Genomic DNA, 17374 nt, shown 5'->3' on the forward strand with positions numbered 1-17374 from the left:
CCGGGATTATCACCTTCCGTCTCGAGAATGCTCTCAGTCACACTTGGTACCAGTCCGCAGCTGAGACTTTAGCATCTGTTAGCTTGAATCTCTTCAAAAGGTGTGAAGCTTGGAAAGCGCACCATTCCATCTTCGTGTCTCCACATATCTTCTGAATGTTTATCGCGCGGCATTGTCGACAGCGGATGTCACTCATAATGCCCTTGCGCTTGACTAACATGGTCATGTACACTGTCTCTCCTGGTTTTATCAACTCATTCCAGTTCCGCGATTGGATCTCTCTAGTCAAGTCACCATTCTCTAATATATATTCATTGTGTTCAATCTTCTTGTGCCATGGCCGATCACCGTAGACGGTAAGCAGGAAGAGATGCATTTGCTAATCTATATCAGCGTAATTCAGTCATAGACAGAGATTCAGTTTCTTTGAGGACTGACAGGTGGAGATTCACAGCATATCATAGGGATAGGAAGCAAGGTATTTGTCCTGGAAGCATCGTAGAAAATGATAGGATCCGCAAGTTCGACATAGCTGCTTCCACTGACCTTGGTAATGACATCATGATATCGCCAGTGACACCTAAGCATGTCGCCAATAACTTCATCAATACCGGCGATTGATTGTCGAGACAGTGGGTCAGTCTGATGGATGTGCCTGTAAACATTGTTTTAGCTAGCAAAAGCAAGGGCCGTTCGACAGATCTATATCTACTGACCAAAGCGATGTGAAAAGATAGTACAAGCAACTGTGCAAGCTTCTCCGGAGCTGTTCTAGGTCGGTCGTCCCACAGAAACTGGTCTCTTGTTTGGCATTCAGTTCGAAATCGTGAATGGCTTTACCACAGACAAGCAAAACCTTTGTGATAATATTAGCTGGAGTGTCTAGGGACATTTCGTGCGTTTGAGGCCTCGACCCAGACACTGGAGGCTTCGGGATAGCTTCATGTATAGATGATAGAAGGTTTCGAGTTCGATAGCAATATGATTTTGTCTGGCAGGATTAGTTTTTTACCAATCGTGTAAAGCGACAACTTACAGCCGTTGGTGATGGGTAAACTAGGAACGCTTCACAGGTTAAGAGGTCGAGCCGTCGACAATTCTGAAGGACTTCCGTAGTCTAGCAGCTGTTAGCAGTTGTGGCTAGGATGATATACTTTCCGGCACTCACGATATGCGCTGGAAGTGGTATGTCGTTAGGTATCCTGGTGTAATGGTTGGTAAACCAATAATGTTTTGTGTGCTATTTCCATAGGAACTGGCATTATTGATAGATAGCAGGGCTCTGCCCTCTGAGATGGTAGCAGCCATGGCTGCGTCATTACAAAGGAGCACAATTCTAGATCGCTGAGAGTGTATCAAGACATCTTGCATTGGGAACTCCGCCGTTCAGTCGATGTATTGAATTGTCACGAATGATTGATGAAGGAAGACCGACGTTCTACAAGTAATGGCAAAATGCAGGAAGGCCAAAGAGCGAAAAGAAAAATGCAACATAAGCGCAATGTCGGTGAACAGTCAACCGGGCTAGCATTTCAAAGGCACCAATAGCATAGAACTTCAAGCACGATTGGCCTTTACGCGATGTCGAACCCATGTCTGACAAGTCAGCTGAAACCGCCACCAATGGCTGTCGAAGAGCAGTGCACTCAAGTCTATTCTTGACTGCAAACGGCGAAAGAAATAATGAATATATGTGTTCTCGGCAGAGCATAAACTTGCTCCACTTGGTCAGTCGCACGTGTAATGATACGATTAGACCGGATTGAAATACAAGTTTGAGTGTCGTACCCTCCACCGCGTTAGTCCTGTCCTGGTCGACACGGCAAGAGCCCGGAAACGAACTTCATCCTCAGCGCGCACCCTGTGATCTTGCCTAGAGCGGTGGAAATGTCGTTTTGGAGGTCTTCGATGACTTTCCTGTCATTATTCGACTTGATGCTGCGACAGTGAGTTAGCTGCTATCTGCACGCGTCGGCAGGTATGAACGCACAGTACTACATGTTACGATAGGCCAAAGTCTAACTGGCAAGTTCTTGATGATTTGTACACCGAACGATAGTTCGTCGAGCGCAGCCCCGTAGAGCGGCAAAACGCGTTCCGGGGCACAAGGAATCCGTGCGCGGTCGACGCTCATTCGCGGACGTCTTCCGTTCTGCTCTTCCTGTATTCATAAGCTCGGCCCTTGCCGCATCCGGCTGCAGCAATAACTCACTACGTTGGACGAGAACCCGAGCTCTTCTGAGAAATGCGGAAGTTCTGGGAACTAAGACAGGCCAGTTGCAGAGATGGAAAGTAGAGTCTGGACTGACAATCGACCCCTTGTCGTCGCCTTGTGCGCCACTCTCCCAGTACTTTTGTCAACAGCCTTAAAGTCCGAATCCGTCTCGGAACGGCGTATTATACCACGCGACCTACTACGCGATCTACTTCTTGAATTCCGAGACTTTTCGCCCCAACCATTACATTCAAGATTTAGCCATGGCTCACAATGATACTGGAGAGTTCAGGCGCAAGACCTCGCAGTTTAGATCCGTCATACCCTCTGCGCAGTACCCAGCTGAGGCCGGTCGATATGTCCTGTACATGAACAACCTTTGTCCATGGGTCCACCGAACCCTCATCGTGCGATCTCTCAAGCACCTCGAAGATATTATCGAGACTGTCGAGGTCGATTCATACGCTCCTGGTCGAGGTTGGACTTTCTCTGGCAAATACGGCCCGGATAAGGATCCCATCACAGGCCTCAAGACCATGCCGGAGGTCTACGAGAAGCACCACCCTGGCTGTTTGGCGAATGGCATTGCTTCTGTACCTGTATTATTTGACAAAAACACTAGTAAGATGCATCCTGCTCGTTTGTTAATACTACAAAAGTTAACACGCGTGATAGATACCATTGTTAACAACGAGAGCAGCGAGATTATTCGCATGTTCTATACAGCTTTCGAGTCCATCGTACCACTCGACGCGACGCCAACAGTAGACTTGCTTCCTGCCGACCTCAAGGACGAAATCGAAGCTATGAACACCTGGGTCTACGAACAAGTCAACAACGGCACCTATCGTGTCGGCTTCGCAACGAGTCCCCAGGCTTACAGTGCTGGCGTCGAGCGCTTCTACGACGGCCTCGGCCGCCTCGAGACGCATCTCTCCGATCCAGCGCACCGGCCTTATCTCTTCGGTACACGGCTTACTAAGGCTGATGTGCGCTTGTTTCCGACGATTGTACGATTCGACATTGGCTACGTTGGGTTTTTCAATCGCAGTCCGGGCGATGCAAAATTTATTAGGGACTGGTATCCAAACGTGGACAAGTGGTTGAGGACGCTGTATTGGGACGAGAGCGCAGAGATCAGCGGTGCTTTCAAGAAGAGTGTTGATTTTTCGAAGATGAGAGAGGGTGTTGCGAAGGTTGAAGGTATTGATAAGGACTTTGAGCTGCCGGATATAGATATTTTGCCATTGGAAAGCGTAGCGTAGAAGACGCAGTAATTTTGAGAAACTACTCGCGACAAAAAATGCCTAACATTTCACTCACTGCCATATAATTACTATCTACATTGTCCGCTTACTTTGTCGAAATGTCACGCACTGATGATACCTTCTGTCAAATGATTTGTATCAAGAACTACCCACAGTGTTTCCGCATAAACAAAGCTCAAAAGACGTCAAAGAAGACAAGAGTTGAGTAATACACGTTGAGACATCCTAGAACACGGTACGGACCGGATGGGCGATCGATTCGGGGACCAGATGGGGCTTTGTAATTCACCCAATCAGCTTGGTAAAGAAAGAACCACACTGGAAACTTTCAAGTGGTTGGGAAACTATATTTTCCGAGCATCAATCGAGATGCTTGAATCGTATCGTCGATGCATAAGTATCTATCCCCATCTGTACTGTTGATTGCCGGTGTGGTAGCAAAGTCTGCGCTTGTTTGCAGAAACTCAGCCCTCCACCCCTTCCTCACACTACGCATAATGGGCAACGCAACCTCTGAAACTACTGTACCATCTATCGCCATTCCTCCAGCTCCCCTCGTAGAAGCACAGCTAGAAGGGAAATTGTTACCCCTAACATCATGGGAGTACAAGCAATACAACCAACTCGCCATCAAGATGGACTACTTTGTGCGTTCTCTTGCCTTCTAATCAAGCCAACCTCGTTGAAATTTTCCGTTTACTCACAACATTCCCCATACATAGCACAACATATTCTGCGACTCGTGGCGCACAATGCAGACGGCGTGCCAGAACCGCGCCCCCTTCCCACCACAAACCTCGCTATCCTCCTTCCTCGACGTAGCACTGCACTTCTGCACTCACCTCAAAGGCCACCACGTCCTCGAAGAAACCTAGTATTTCCCCCTCTTAGCGCGCAAAATGCCGTGCTTCGCAAAGGAAATGGAGATGCCGAGCCAGCACAAGCAGATCCACGGCGGCTTGCTGGAGCTGAAGCGGTTCCTGGAGGGCAAGCAGCGAAATTTAGAGAAAGGTCAGATGGACGAGAGTAACGGTCAGGGATTCGAGTGGGAGAGGATGAAGGAGATTATGGATATGTTTGGGCATGCGCTTTGGCGGCATTTGGATGAGGAGGTGGAGATGCTGGGGGCGGAGAATATGAGGCGGTATTGGACTTTGGATGAGATACGATATATGCCTTTCTGGAGAAGTCACAATGGAAAGCGATTCTTATGCTATGTTTTTTTTTGTTTTTTTGCGGCGAGGAACAGGGTTATCTTGCTCAGTGACGGTCTAGGTAATACGCTTCTAACCACATAATGGCATGCCGACGTTATGTGGATCAAAGATCGTCTCTACTGATGTGTACGACTGGTATTAACACTGTGTATGGTATCACAGCGTGACTCAGTTCCAATAGATCTCCATCGAAATATTCAAACACGGTAGCCAAACAATTTTTTTGTGATACAAGATAGGATGCGTCCATGCAGCTCCTTCGCTTTCCGCCTTACGCGACTAATAGATAAACTATCCACCGGTTCGAATCTCCGGCGATGGTTGCGTCTGACCAAATTGTTACACCGCACGACTATCACCACAAACTTGTCTATCCGCAGAGAGAATAAATTGCCACGCGGAGAGTTCCAACTCACCCAGCTGTAGAGAGGCTCCTCTACTGACACTAGCGAGAATATGGTAACGAAGGACAATGAGCATTTGCAACCTTGGAATAGCAATACCTAGCTTCTCTCATCTCTACGCAGTTACAAAACGACGTGGAGATCGCTCTTGAGCAGACCAACTGCTTTGCGCAGGTTGCATTACGTATCTCACACTATGCCCCTGGAATTTTACCCGCCAAAAGGCCTAAAGGTCATTGGCATAGAAGATTATCCACCGTCTCATGATGAAGCGAGCAACGCTTTTTAGTGTACAGCACGCCTCCGCCTTAGACAAAGTCAAAAACATCCCCCCTATCTCCCACCATCTTCCCCACCCTCTTTGACCCCACAATCCTCTCCAACTCCAACCTCTCCCACCTCGAAAAGCACACCTTGACACTCGCCTCCGCACGACTAACCTCCGCCCTCTCTACACTCTTCCCCACGAATCCCACAACCTCATCGTAAAAGATGTGATTTTCCGGTACACCATAAAACACGACCCTCTTCACGCCGCGGAGATTATAGCGGTGGAAATGGTGCGCACGACCCGTATACAGCAACACCGAGTGTTTCCCATTCATAAAGTGGCTACGTGCTTTACGCACGTCAGTTGCATCCGTGTACTCTGAGATGGACGCATACGCGATATCCGTATCGACGAGGGAATTGCGGATGCGGACAAAGTCGAGGTAACTCGGTATGAAGACAAGGACGCCAAGGCCACCTTCTACCGGTTTAGGCAGCCGTGTGATGGACGGCAGGATGGTCGTGGAAAAGTACTTGAACCTAGCGTCCGGGTCCGTAAGATGGGATGGCGAGTCGAAGCGGAGAAAAGTCTGCTTGATGCCATAAGACAGGGTTTCGATGAGCCCCGCGGTGTGGTCTGCCGTGTACTTGAGCCTGCCTGCAAAGTTCCGCATGTGTCTGTTGTACAGGGTGTTGATCTTGGGCGTCAGGAAAGCACTGAGGACAATGGTCTGGCGGACGAAGCCCGCATGGCCATCTAGATACCAGTTCCTCACACGGCTAAAGTCACAGCCGTGGGGGTCCTTGGGCTGGAGATTCAGATGCTCAAAGACAAACTCGGCGTGTTCCCAGTTCTGCATCAGAGCGGCGTCTGCTTGCTCCATAATCACCATTTCAATCGACGACAGGAAATCCGAATCGCGTTTCTTGGGATCTCCAGATTCGATGGCGCGACGCAGGCCTAGTGTCGAGGCAAAGATGATGTCAGAGTTGTAAAACGTCGAGTAGTATTTCAACGTCTTTCGAGTGAGTTTTACGCCGATGCGAAATTCGTTCTCGTCGTTTCCTTCAAACAAGTCTCGGAAGTCTGCTGGTCGGTCTTCGGAGAACTTGTCTTCTGGGAGGGAGAAGCTGTCGAGGAATCTCTTCTTGTTCTCCTGCTGTTCAAAATCGTGGAGAGCGGTTATGCTGTCTAGGGCACGAACGCAGGCTTGTTTTGTTTCTAGCAAGAAGAGGATCTTGGGACGGGTGAAGCCTTGATCGCGGTATTCTGTGTCGGTATCGTCGTCTTTTGCCTGGGCGAGTTTGGCGTTGTTTTTCAGAACGCGATCGCGTGTCATGAGGATGTGGTTCAACGCGTGTAGACAGGTGATGTCGCGAAGACGGCTTGCATTTTGAACTGTCCTCGCGCCGAACAACAGATCTTGATAGCCGAATATCGAGGGTGTGATGGCTTGTTCCAGTTCATCAAAGTTGCCGATTCTCTTTTGTGCATTTTCGACAAGCCGCGCTTTTAACTCAATATCGCGGACGCTTCGAAGCTTCCTAACCGGCGTCTTGACTTCGTCGCTAGGAACTTGAAGTACTCCAGCCCCCAGCCCAGGTTTCCGATCGAGCTTTTGTGACGTCCATTGGTTGGCTGCTATCCGCTTTAGGCGCATCGCTAGTTCGTTCTCGTCTGGGTTCGCAAAGTGTTTTTCGTAGGCTTGCTCGAGCTTCTGCTCTTCTTGGTCGTCTTCGTCCGAGACCTCGTCGTTATCCATCTCTTCTTCCTCTTCCTCGGCCACAGCGTCTTCGGCTTCTAGCGTGGAAGATTCGTCATCCACTTCGACGTCGGGTTCGGGTTCGTCGTGTCCCAACTTCCGTCTCTTCTTCCGGTGTTCGTCGGAGCCAGTATTGCGCGACGAGAAGGACTGCAGGAGAGAGGCATACGCATTCGAGATTGGCTGTGCTTCTTCTTCCTCTTCGTCTGAGGCAGCGTCGTCTGAGGCGTCGGATTCGCTGTCGTCGGACACGGATGGTTCGCGCATGTGGACGTTTCTGGAGCCTGTTGTCAGTACTGGGCTAATGCGCCTGCGACCAATATCCGTACTCACGAATCTTCGACCTCGTCTCGTGTTCTCGCTGCTGCAAACCCGCCTCTGCTTCCGCCTCTGCCTCCGCCTCTTCCACGGCCTCTCATGCCACCTCTGCCTCTTGCCATTCCCCCGCCACCCCCTCCCCGTCCACGGGAGCTGCCTCCGCCTCGACCTCTCATTGGCGCCATTCGGGACGCGCCGAGCGATGTCAGTTGGGTGAAGGCCTCGGTGTGTGTGTGCGCAGTGCTGATTGCACAAGGAATAGAGTCGCGGTACTTGGATGCGCGAGATTCGAGAGTTTTATCGTATATTCCAAGTGGTGTTGCTTCAATCTGAACAATATTCGAAAGCCATGCTAGGCCGCGGCGTCCACCAAAAAAAGTTCAGATGGTCCGTGCAAGCGAACGCACCTGCCCAGGTTTCTTTCACAATATCGACCGTGTGCCCCACCAAGCACATTTGACGTCCTCCGAGCGCCTCACCACCACCACCCACGCCCACGCCCAAGCACCGCCATCACCGTCACCATGGCCGAGAACGACTCCTTCCTCCATCTCGCGCGCCCGCTCGGCCCTGCCCCCATGGGCGCCCAGCCGTCGACTGCCCCGCTGAACGTCGCCATCCAGCCCCAGGTATGCGACAACCGCAGTGAGAGGCTTGCCTGCTCTGCTCTCTGACACCCAAAACTAGGCCGTCTTCTCCATCCTCGACCACTCCCTCCGCCGCCCCGCCGAGCAAGAACGCGTCATCGGCACCCTCCTCGGCACCCGCAGCGAAGACGGCACCGAAATCGAGATCCGCAACTGCTATGCCGTCCCCCACACCGAGACGGCCGAGCAGGTCGAGGTCGACATGGACTACCAGAAGCAGATGCTCGCCCTGCACCTCCGCGCAAACCCCCGCGAGGTTCTCGTCGGCTGGTACGCCACCAGCAGCGACCTCAACACCTTCTCCGCCCTTATCCAGAACTTCTACAGCCAGCAAGGCGACGGCACATGGCCACACCCGGCCGTCCATCTCACCGTCTCCACCGTCCCTGGAAAGGACATCGAGTCCAAGACGTACATCTCCGCGCCCATTGGCGTGACGGCTGAGCGCGCCGCAGACTCGTGCCTCTTCATTCCCGTGCCCCACGAGATCAAGTACGGCGAGGCGGAGAGGTCGGGCCTGGAGCTCATTTCGTCGGCAAAGGACAAGGAGGACCGGTCACAGGACGTCATGACCGATCTCGATTCCCTGGAGCGCGCCATCACACACGTCCTGGACATGCTCGAGCGCGTTTCCAACTACGTTAACAACGTCCTGGACGAGGAGGCCGAGCCGTCGTCTGCGCTGGGACAGTTCCTCATGAACGCCCTCAGCCTGGCGCCAAAGGTCGAGCCCGCCGACATTGAGCGTGATTTGTACGTTTCCATCCCCACACTTGTACCCTTTGCCCTCTGCTAACGTGACTTGCCACAGCAATGCGCACATCCAAGACGTTCTCGTCGTATCATACCTCGCAAACACCATCCGCACACAGATTGACCTCTCGAATCGTCTCGCAACTGCGGCACTTACCATGGGCGGCGGCGACCCGCTCGCTGGCGATGGCAAGAAGGATGGTGACAACAGGGGCAAGGGTGGTGACAGGCGAGGTGGCGGCAAGGGAAGGCAGCAGAGGGAACAGGAGGCTTGAATTGACGGGTAGGCACACTGCATGGAGTTTGGCGTTTCTCAAGTGATATGCCACTGGCGAAGGCAGTTTCAAAGCGCGACACCACGCTTTCGGGGCCAGCAAGAGCTGTGCCAGGAAAAAGCTACAAGTCTAGCTCTTTTACGAAGGGACAATGGGGTAGAGAGACAAGCGAAGATGTCGAATGGCCCCCAACTCGCTGCTCTCCACATTAACCGGGGCGCTGTATAAGTACTACATTTATCCCCACGGTAGCATGGTCGACATTTATGTCCAGATGCCAAGAAAAGTCATGGAATGAAGACGGTTTAGAATCACAAATAACAGTTCAGGGTGTGGTGGTGATGTTTTGTGATTCCATGCAGAGGTGCTCATTCAAAGAATTGTGGGGCGGAAAGGAACGTATAGGAAGGAAGATGGCCGCAGGCTTTTAGATGGTGACCTGACGCATGACTGTTTGTTCTTTTTGAGATGTTGATATCTAGGACGACTTTCAATCCTTGCGCAAGCGGGTACATTGGGGTCTACTGTATCGTGTGTTCTGTCAGTTGGGTCCAGTGGAATTAGTCGCTATTGGTATTCGATTCTTGGTGCTGTCTGGATCAAGTGACCCCGGGTGGTGGTTGATGATGGTTGGCTTCTAAGCCGGATCCGGTGTAGCATATGTACCTGTCGATTGAGTCCTTTCGTACATCCATTTCCACTCCAACCGTATTGCACTTTCTAGACGTTCTGACCACCCGTTAGTCTTCAGGTATGCCAAAGTATAGCACCTATTCATGGCTTGGACTGGCTTCTCAGCTCTGGATTGGATTGGCTAGGTGCTGACCATACCGGCGACCCCTCTTTTCCAGGCCCCATATAACCGCCCATTCTTTCTTCTTTTCCGTTCTACTTCTGTTATCTCTTTCCTGCCTCAGTCTAACAAGAGGATCAAACGTGTCACATATTTCCAAAACATCGAGTGACTGCCTGGCCTCTTTGGTCATGGCGCAGGAGTACCAATACTAAGCACTTGACATGACTGCAGGGCAGATTCGTCTTTCTCAGCTGCTATCCGGGAACGATGAGCTTTTGCGCATCAAGTTCACTCTCTGCCCCCTTACAGAACTGACTTTCGATGCACTCTCGTACACAGTGGATGAAGAATATGAGGCTCACTCCATCATATGCGAAGGCTACACTATTCCAATCACCCCAATCTTCCATCTATTTTTGCAAACACTACATCAATCTGGAAATGTTGAACCTTTATGAGTAGACGTTATCTGCATCGATCGAGGGAGTACCAAAGAGGCGGTTTATGCTGTGCTGCATACTCTCATCATCTATCATACGGCGAGGCAAAGACTTTGTTGCATTAGGATTGAAAACTTCAATTTTCTGCAAAAGTCCACATCAACGACACTTGGAAATGATCGACAACCAACGAACAGTGGTCGAATGCTTTTCAGGGATCGACATCCTTCACTCAACGTACAGGATCGTGGCACACGATCTAGAAGTGTTCGGGAAAATATTCGAGATGCTCGATAGCAACGATTTCCACAATTTGCATGTACTTGTGAATCATATTTGCTTAAGCAGGCACGCTATTTACTGTTTGCGTTTCCTCGCTGATTCACTTAGTATCAGTCTTCTGCTCACACAACACATCGCATGTTTCCGGAACCCTGACATGTTCGGAGAGAAATGGTGCATGCCTTGGACCGAACTGTGATAAGGTTTGCTTGCCTAACTATCTCCCAGTCCCACGTCAGGGCCGCAATCCCCAGCGTCTATGTGGACCCTTCCGGTGTAGGCTCCTCAGACATGACAGTGAGCATACGAATTTGCCGGACTTGTTGTTAGCGACATGAGGTGTCCCATTCTATCCAAGTTCCCCCGTGATTACGCACCTATAGCTTACTCAACTGCTACCCTAGCAGCTATACTATGTTCAACAGATAATCAAGAGTTACAATACCCCGCTTCGCTTGGCATATAAAGCAAAGCAGCTTTGCAGGTCAAGCGAGGCTCATGCACGATTGGCATACGCTAAGAGAATGGCGGCGTGCGGCTGAGATGCAATTGCTACTGCAGTGTTAGTTACGTCGCTACGCGTTATTTGCCGTGAGAGCGTCATTATGAATCAATCAAAAGTAAATTAGGTTAAGAGTTGCTGCATCGAACTCTATAAGCAACACTGATTTTTGGTACGCATACTCTATTTTGTCCATCGCTCTTTCCCAAAGCCCTTCCAACACCAGAACCTGCCGGCCAGAGTGACGATGTCAGGTGTCCTAGACCTCGAACTCGGACATCCCCCAATCCCTGATTCCAGAACCTCCGCGACCAACAAATGTCATTCAGCATGCCCATCCATGATGTCTTATTATCCTCCGCCTCCACCATCTCAGACATGCCCTTCATCAGTCTGCCCACCTCCACGGCCTGAGTCACCTCGGAATGAATCTCCAGAATCAGCTCGGCAGACGAGGGTTGACTTCCCAGATGTCAGGAGAGTATCGCGCGAAGAGCCAGGAGAAGTATGGATGGATGAGAACGACGAAGAGCACGCATATGCTCGTCCAGTGAGAGCAGCAGATATCCCGACGAAAGCAGACAATGATTGTTTTGAACGCCTTCAATTTCCATACAAGGACGATCTCATTTACGAAGAGAAAAATGCCTTGATAGTCAACCTCGCCACGATGCATAGAATCAACCTGGAAAACCTCCGTCACGAACTCGTTGGATTGGCGTTCAAGACAAAATATCCGGCACCTCTACACGACGACTACAGTTTTGACAGCGGAAGTTGCACAAAGACGATTCATGAGTATGGTGAGTGGAGACTGCTGAACTCGAACCACCCCACAGATGTCTCACGTATCTAATGTCTGTTGTAGTCGAAGCGCTTCGCGATTGGGACTACATCGCCGAATGCGCAAGAAGAGGTGAACGCTTGGATCCATTCCTGGTTTCCACCAAGTTGACGCTCTCTCGTCTTACCATTGAAGATCAAAAGTCGAAACACAAGTCGTACATGGTGCGAAACGACGTCGAACAGAAATATCGTGAATCCTTCGAAAAAGATATGGAAAAAATATGCAGCCATTCCCCCATCATAGACGCGGACGATGTTGACAAGTTTGGTGGCTCACGAAGAGCTAAGAACAAGAAAGAAGAGTACACAGCCTACCTAGAACGCACTTTTATGGCGGTCATGGGTGGTACATTCCTCGTCGGTCCGATGTTGGTAATGGTGTTACACAATACCAGAACTACGTCTCTCGTCACTACGTCAATCTGTGTGTTTCTTTTTGGGTTGGTCGTTTCATACTTTCTCGAGAAACAGATGGATGTTCTGTCGGCCACAGCAGCTTATGCGGCCGTTCTGGTAGTCTTTGTTGGTACAAACACTAGCGGCGGGGAAATAGTAGCGGCTTAGATGGACTTCCAGCTGATGTGTTTAGGGGTTTAGCCCAATCTATCTGAGGAAATGAATGAAGCTTGACCTACCCGAGAGGATGCCCCTTGACATCACTGCGATCACTATGATGTGAACAATCGCTACTTCTTCTTTGTCAACTGATACGAATTTGTAACAAATCATTCCATACGTGCGGAAAACAGTGTTTTGCTCGATTATGCCGACACCATCAAGCCAGAGGTTATGGGCACTTATAGGAGGATGCGGAGATCATACCTCAAGACCACATTCGAAAAGCACCGGGAATTCCTTGGTTTTCCCACCGATGAAGGTGCTGACGAATCTGATATAACAAATTCGATTATGTGCTTTCACGCCCCCTGTTTTCCATCTCATGGCAGAAGGTTTGCAGTCACTAAGAAAGGCCGCTTTTGCCTAGTTCGCAAAGATAACCAAAGCGGCAACCTCATTTGCGTCCTTCGTAGCAGTCAAGTGCGCTACATATTTCGACCGCATACGGAGGATCATGGTCCCATGAACTTTAGGGAGATATTGATTCATGGGATAATGCACAGGCAGATGAGTGATTCAAAGGAATGCAAAGTGAGGGAGTTCTTTCTGGATTGATCATGCACATGCACAGCCACGATCCAAAAGTATTATCTGTCTTATGTCAGCCCCGCCAGTTCAGTCTTTACTCCAAGAAATCTCGAGACAAATCTGTTCGTCACTAGTTTGGCCTTTTTCGAAGGTCAGATTTCGCGTCCGAAGACCCTAGAGTCACAACCTCTAGCTTCCCAGCATTGTAGCAAGCAAGAGAACAAGTGAAAGCTAACCTGACTATGGTCGCGAACCGGCTGTATCCAGCAAGTCTAAAATGATGGAGACTCATCTGATCAGATGAGATTCTGGAGATGGAATGTGGCAACACGGTGATGCAACGCCCTCTTAACTCCACCAAAAGAACACAGCTGTGATCCCCATGACCTGCACACTAGTCAACCACGCTCCGATCGCGACCCCCGTCTGCGCATCTTCCATTTTCCACCCGTAGATCCCTGCGATAATACCACTTAGCGACAAGAGCAGACACATCAACATAGCGAACAGCGCCCAATTGGGGCTTTCTTCGAGATGAATGCCCCAGCCATTATCTTTAGGTTTGAGTGCAGGTCCGACTTTCCATGGCAGCCGTTCACTCCAAAACACGTCGGGATGTTTTGATTTGGAAGCGTAAAAGTGGTGAAAGAAGACTTGGCTGTCCATGGGGGGCATCTCCATTGGGCAAGGATCGTAATCGTAATTATGCCTGACTTCTGTGGCTGGTGGTATTGAGGGGGTTTCGTAGTTGAGGGAAACGGCCCGTCTTGGTCCAAGGAAGAACTACAATTATGTCAGTTGTGGAGTATGGATGGTGATGGACATGTGCGACGGACTTTTACAAAGATGGCTTTGTTTGGCTTCTTGAATCGGGCCCACGTTGGGAATATCGAGCGGCGAGTTGTTTCGTATTGCTCTCGTATCATTGCGAAGAGTTCGCCATCGCTGACGGCAGGACTGGGGCGGGTGAGCTCGCTCATTTCAAGCTTGTACTTTCCTGTTTCAATGCACAGTTGTAAAGCAGTCGGTGGGGAGGTCTTGACAGTCTTAAGACCTGATGGCGGTGTAACGTTACTTGCAATATTGTTCTGACTATGGGAGGTGCTGCTGCTTCCTCCGGGCATATTATACCCTACCGTGTTGGCTTGTCTCGTGTGCGCTTTCTTTGGTTGTGGTATCGATGCAGTAGCGCCATGCTGTGAGCTTTGGCCAGACTGTTGTTTCAGTCTGGCGGCAAGTTGATCAAGAGAGCTATGTGTCTTTTCTTCGAAGTCACTGTAGAGAGGTTCTCCGCAGGTCTATCATGTAAGTGCGTGTAAGTTGTCGGTGGTTGCAGAAAATGGCTTACACATGTCCACTCCAGTCTCTTATAGCCAGAACGCACTTTCGGTCGAACAAGCTCCCGGATCATCCTAACGAAAGTTGTCGATGCTGAGCTGTGAGCATTCTTGTCACTATTGTTGGTATAGTCCGAAGGAATCTGTTGGATTGAATGCTTGAGAATTATCTGTTTGCTCGAATGCTTAGGAACTGTGGGAATTGGGGTTGGCAGAAACTGATCTGTGGCCCCAAGGGACACTATTAGCCGGCTGCGAGGACTCCGAAGCGTTGATTTCTTATATCTGAGGCTCTTGTCAGTGGACGGCAGTGGAGGCTTGTTTTGCTTTTCAAGAGACTGCACATTGTCCCTACCCCAATCGCTCAACTGTAACTTCTTCTTGTAACGTGCAATTGGAAGTGCGTAACGTGCATATGGAAGTTCCCATTCAATATCATCTGGGTTATCGGTTGGTAATCGGGTCAGCTTCCTGGTATCCCAAATTTGCTCCAAAATCTCTTCCCTTTTCTGTCTGAACCTGCGCAGTGCTCTGTGCTGCCCGTCCTCTTCCTCTAGAAGGAACGTCGAGAAGATTTCGACCCGAACAATATCAATGAAGTTGTTCATGCGGATAATTTTAGGTACGACGCCGAGTCTACTCCCCGGCTTGATCAGACACATCCAAGACGTTCGTTCATTGTATGGCATTTTCCTAATAGGGATGGACCACCACGGCCTCCCTACGTATTGTTCTATGTCATCCCAGCCAACATCTTGCTCAATATCGAGGGCGCGTATCGATCCGTCGGGAGTCCGTACAACGAAATCGAAATATGTGCTTGACCTTTGGTAACTGCCGTATTGGTCTGGGTATGCACTCCATACTTGGTCACGACGGCAGGTGGCGATGACATTGCGGACAGGAAAGTGCCGCGCACCATCAATAGGATTACTGAGAAGGTAGGGGACGTTTCTCTTGGTCTTCTCTCCGTTGACAACAAGTGGTTCACCGCGCTCAAAGGTTGATTTAATCCAGTATTCGGCTTCATCAATAATCTGTCGAGCAATATGGGCTGGTAGGCGCGATTTACATATTCGGTGCCGCAGCATTGCATATACCTCAAATTGATCTTCCCTTGACCCAGGAAATCGTTTTTCATGCTCTTTGATAACCTCACATGATCTGACCTCGGCATCTATCCCCCTCTGCTCTTTCTCTTCCGGTGATCCAAATCTTGCAGCACATCGCGTGGAAATTCTCTCTATCTCATTCCAGAAATCGACTTCGCAATTACTGATACGAGGGATTGAATCGTGTTCTGATAGACTCCGCTTAACATCTTCAAGCTCCTTGCTGAAGATGATGACATCACAGACGTCATTTGATGAGGCGAGGAACTGGCAGAGCTTTCCTCTCTCGTTCTCATCCAGAGAACACTCATCCAAACCGTCCAGAAGTATTATCGCGTCTCTTCTTTGACACATACGCTTGAGAAAAGTCTGGATCTCAGTTTCGGTGGGCTCGCCATCTTTGTTGCAAACCTTTGATAGCAGCTCGACATCCTCTGGAAATTGATTGAGAAGGTTCCAACAAAGTGTGCCAATGAGTTGTCGGGCATCAACCGTCTCGGTGTTGCCAATGAGTTGTCGGGCACCAACCGTCTCGGTGTGTTTTTTCCTACCATAGAAGACATAAGCCACCGTACGCCTATCTTTGCGGAGCTTCTGAACGACGTTTACTGCAATCTGCGTTCTTCCCACTCTAGGAATACCAGAGATCCACAATATCGGAGAGCTTTTCTTCGAAAGATGATTATGCCAATCGATATACTCTTGCTTGGAGTAGAACCACTCGCAGTTCGACGAGGAGATGTTGTCGACATACGCCTGATATTTCTCTTCGGCCGAAGATAGAGACCACAACCATATCTTGGTCTCGTTCACCAGTCTCTTGTCAATACAACGCTTGCTTTCAGTCGCCCATCTCTTGAATGTTTTCCAGGATCCAGAAAGGTCCTGGGAAAATTTGATCGTAACACTCCTATGAAGGCCCGAAAGCGGTATTATAACTTCATTTTGTAGCCTTGTAATCTTGCTGGAGAAGCGCTGGTGGTATATGAGCTTCATGTAAAATTTGGAGGTGACAGACTTCATGTTCTCGGTTTTAACGAGGTGTTCGTCCAGTCCCATGAAGGACACCATTTCCACTTCCGTCTCAAGAAGAGGTTTCCATATTGCTGCAATATCATCCTGAAGATCCTGGGGAATAAGACCTTCCTTCATAGCCTCATCGACAGCTTTCAATGTGTTCTTCAGCTTCTCCAGGAAAATCGAGTGTTCCTTCACTAGTTCCCCTCCCCCATCCAGCTCGGACAATGCTTGACCAATATCTAAGAGAACAGTCGCAGCCGCAACAGGATTTCTTGCCGAAGACCAGAACGACATTGTTTGTATCAGGGCTGAGCTCTTCTTGTGGCTTATGATCGACGGCTAATTTTCGAGGCCTGTACTCGTGGTACGGAGTACGGACTGCAAGAGGTGCTGGAGAAGAGAAAGACAACAAATGGCAATACTCTAAGGTAGTGATGGTCTTATCAAGTGTGCCTGGGTTTCCCCGCGGCTGTGCCAAGTGCGGCTGACGTGGGCGCAAAGCGCAAGAGTGAACTCGCTACAATGGAATTGGATCAGCTGAGTTTATGGTTTTAAGTCGAACACGCCATGTACGACTAACACAGCCTTGTTGGGCCGCTGCGCGTTGGCTGCTTTTCGCAGCGACACGCCCAGCTCGATTCGCTGCGTTAGGCGGGGCAAGGTCCCTGCGCGAGGAGAAGGCTGACGGATCTCAGCAAGTAGATTAGGTTTGCTGCAGCATAGCGCTGGTGGCGTTACCGGTGACTGTTCATCAGCCATTCAG

General features: G+C 49.9%; 6 protein-coding genes across 7 annotated transcripts; 4 read left to right on the forward strand and 2 right to left on the reverse strand.

The window, feature by feature from the left end:
* Nucleotides 1-2478: 2478 nt before the first annotated feature.
* Nucleotides 2479-3480, forward strand: AA0111_g9684 (hypothetical protein; the record flags this gene model as incomplete). Its single annotated transcript, XM_028656269.1, has 2 exons — nucleotides 2479-2836; nucleotides 2891-3480. 2 exons carry the CDS (start codon nucleotides 2479-2481, stop codon nucleotides 3478-3480), a joined length of 948 nt encoding a protein of 315 aa, XP_028502679.1.
* A 500-nt stretch (nucleotides 3481-3980) lies between these two features.
* Nucleotides 3981-4358, forward strand: AA0111_g9685 (hypothetical protein; the record flags this gene model as incomplete). Its single annotated transcript, XM_028656270.1, has 2 exons — nucleotides 3981-4130; nucleotides 4206-4358. 2 exons carry the CDS (start codon nucleotides 3981-3983, stop codon nucleotides 4356-4358), a joined length of 303 nt encoding a protein of 100 aa, XP_028502678.1.
* A 1054-nt stretch (nucleotides 4359-5412) lies between these two features.
* On the reverse strand, nucleotides 5413-7631 carry AA0111_g9686 (U3 small nucleolar RNA-associated protein 25; the record flags this gene model as incomplete). The annotated part of the gene is made up of 2 exons (XM_028656271.1): nucleotides 5413-7414; nucleotides 7471-7631. 2 exons carry the CDS (start codon nucleotides 7629-7631, stop codon nucleotides 5413-5415), a joined length of 2163 nt encoding a protein of 720 aa, XP_028502702.1.
* A 348-nt stretch (nucleotides 7632-7979) lies between these two features.
* On the forward strand, nucleotides 7980-9130 carry AA0111_g9687 (Eukaryotic translation initiation factor 3 subunit F; the record flags this gene model as incomplete). The annotated part of the gene is made up of 3 exons (XM_028656272.1): nucleotides 7980-8084; nucleotides 8143-8855; nucleotides 8914-9130. 3 exons carry the CDS (start codon nucleotides 7980-7982, stop codon nucleotides 9128-9130), a joined length of 1035 nt encoding a protein of 344 aa, XP_028502701.1.
* Nucleotides 9131-11493: 2363 nt separating this feature from the next.
* On the forward strand, nucleotides 11494-12560 carry AA0111_g9688 (hypothetical protein; the record flags this gene model as incomplete). 2 transcript variants are annotated; one of them, XM_028656274.1, is made up of 2 exons in its annotated part: nucleotides 11494-11953; nucleotides 12019-12560. In XM_028656274.1, 2 exons carry the CDS (start codon nucleotides 11494-11496, stop codon nucleotides 12558-12560), a joined length of 1002 nt encoding a protein of 333 aa, XP_028502677.1. The 2 variants fall into 2 exon arrangements, with proteins under 2 accessions (XP_028502677.1, XP_028502676.1); XM_028656273.1 differs by lacking the exon at nucleotides 12019-12560 and having other exon boundaries at nucleotides 11494-12006.
* Nucleotides 12561-13490: 930 nt separating this feature from the next.
* AA0111_g9689 (hypothetical protein) lies at nucleotides 13491-16905 on the reverse strand (the record flags this gene model as incomplete). The annotated part of the gene is made up of 3 exons (XM_028656275.1): nucleotides 13491-13925; nucleotides 13979-14440; nucleotides 14491-16905. The coding sequence occupies 3 exons, from the start codon at nucleotides 16903-16905 to the stop codon at nucleotides 13491-13493; spliced, it is 3312 nt and encodes a 1103-aa protein (XP_028502675.1).
* Between the last annotated feature and the right edge of the window lie 469 nt (nucleotides 16906-17374).

This window comes from Alternaria arborescens, assembly GCF_004154835.1.
Source record: "Alternaria arborescens strain FERA 675 chromosome Unknown contig_29, whole genome shotgun sequence".
Lineage (NCBI taxonomy): Eukaryota > Fungi > Ascomycota > Dothideomycetes > Pleosporales > Pleosporaceae > Alternaria > Alternaria arborescens.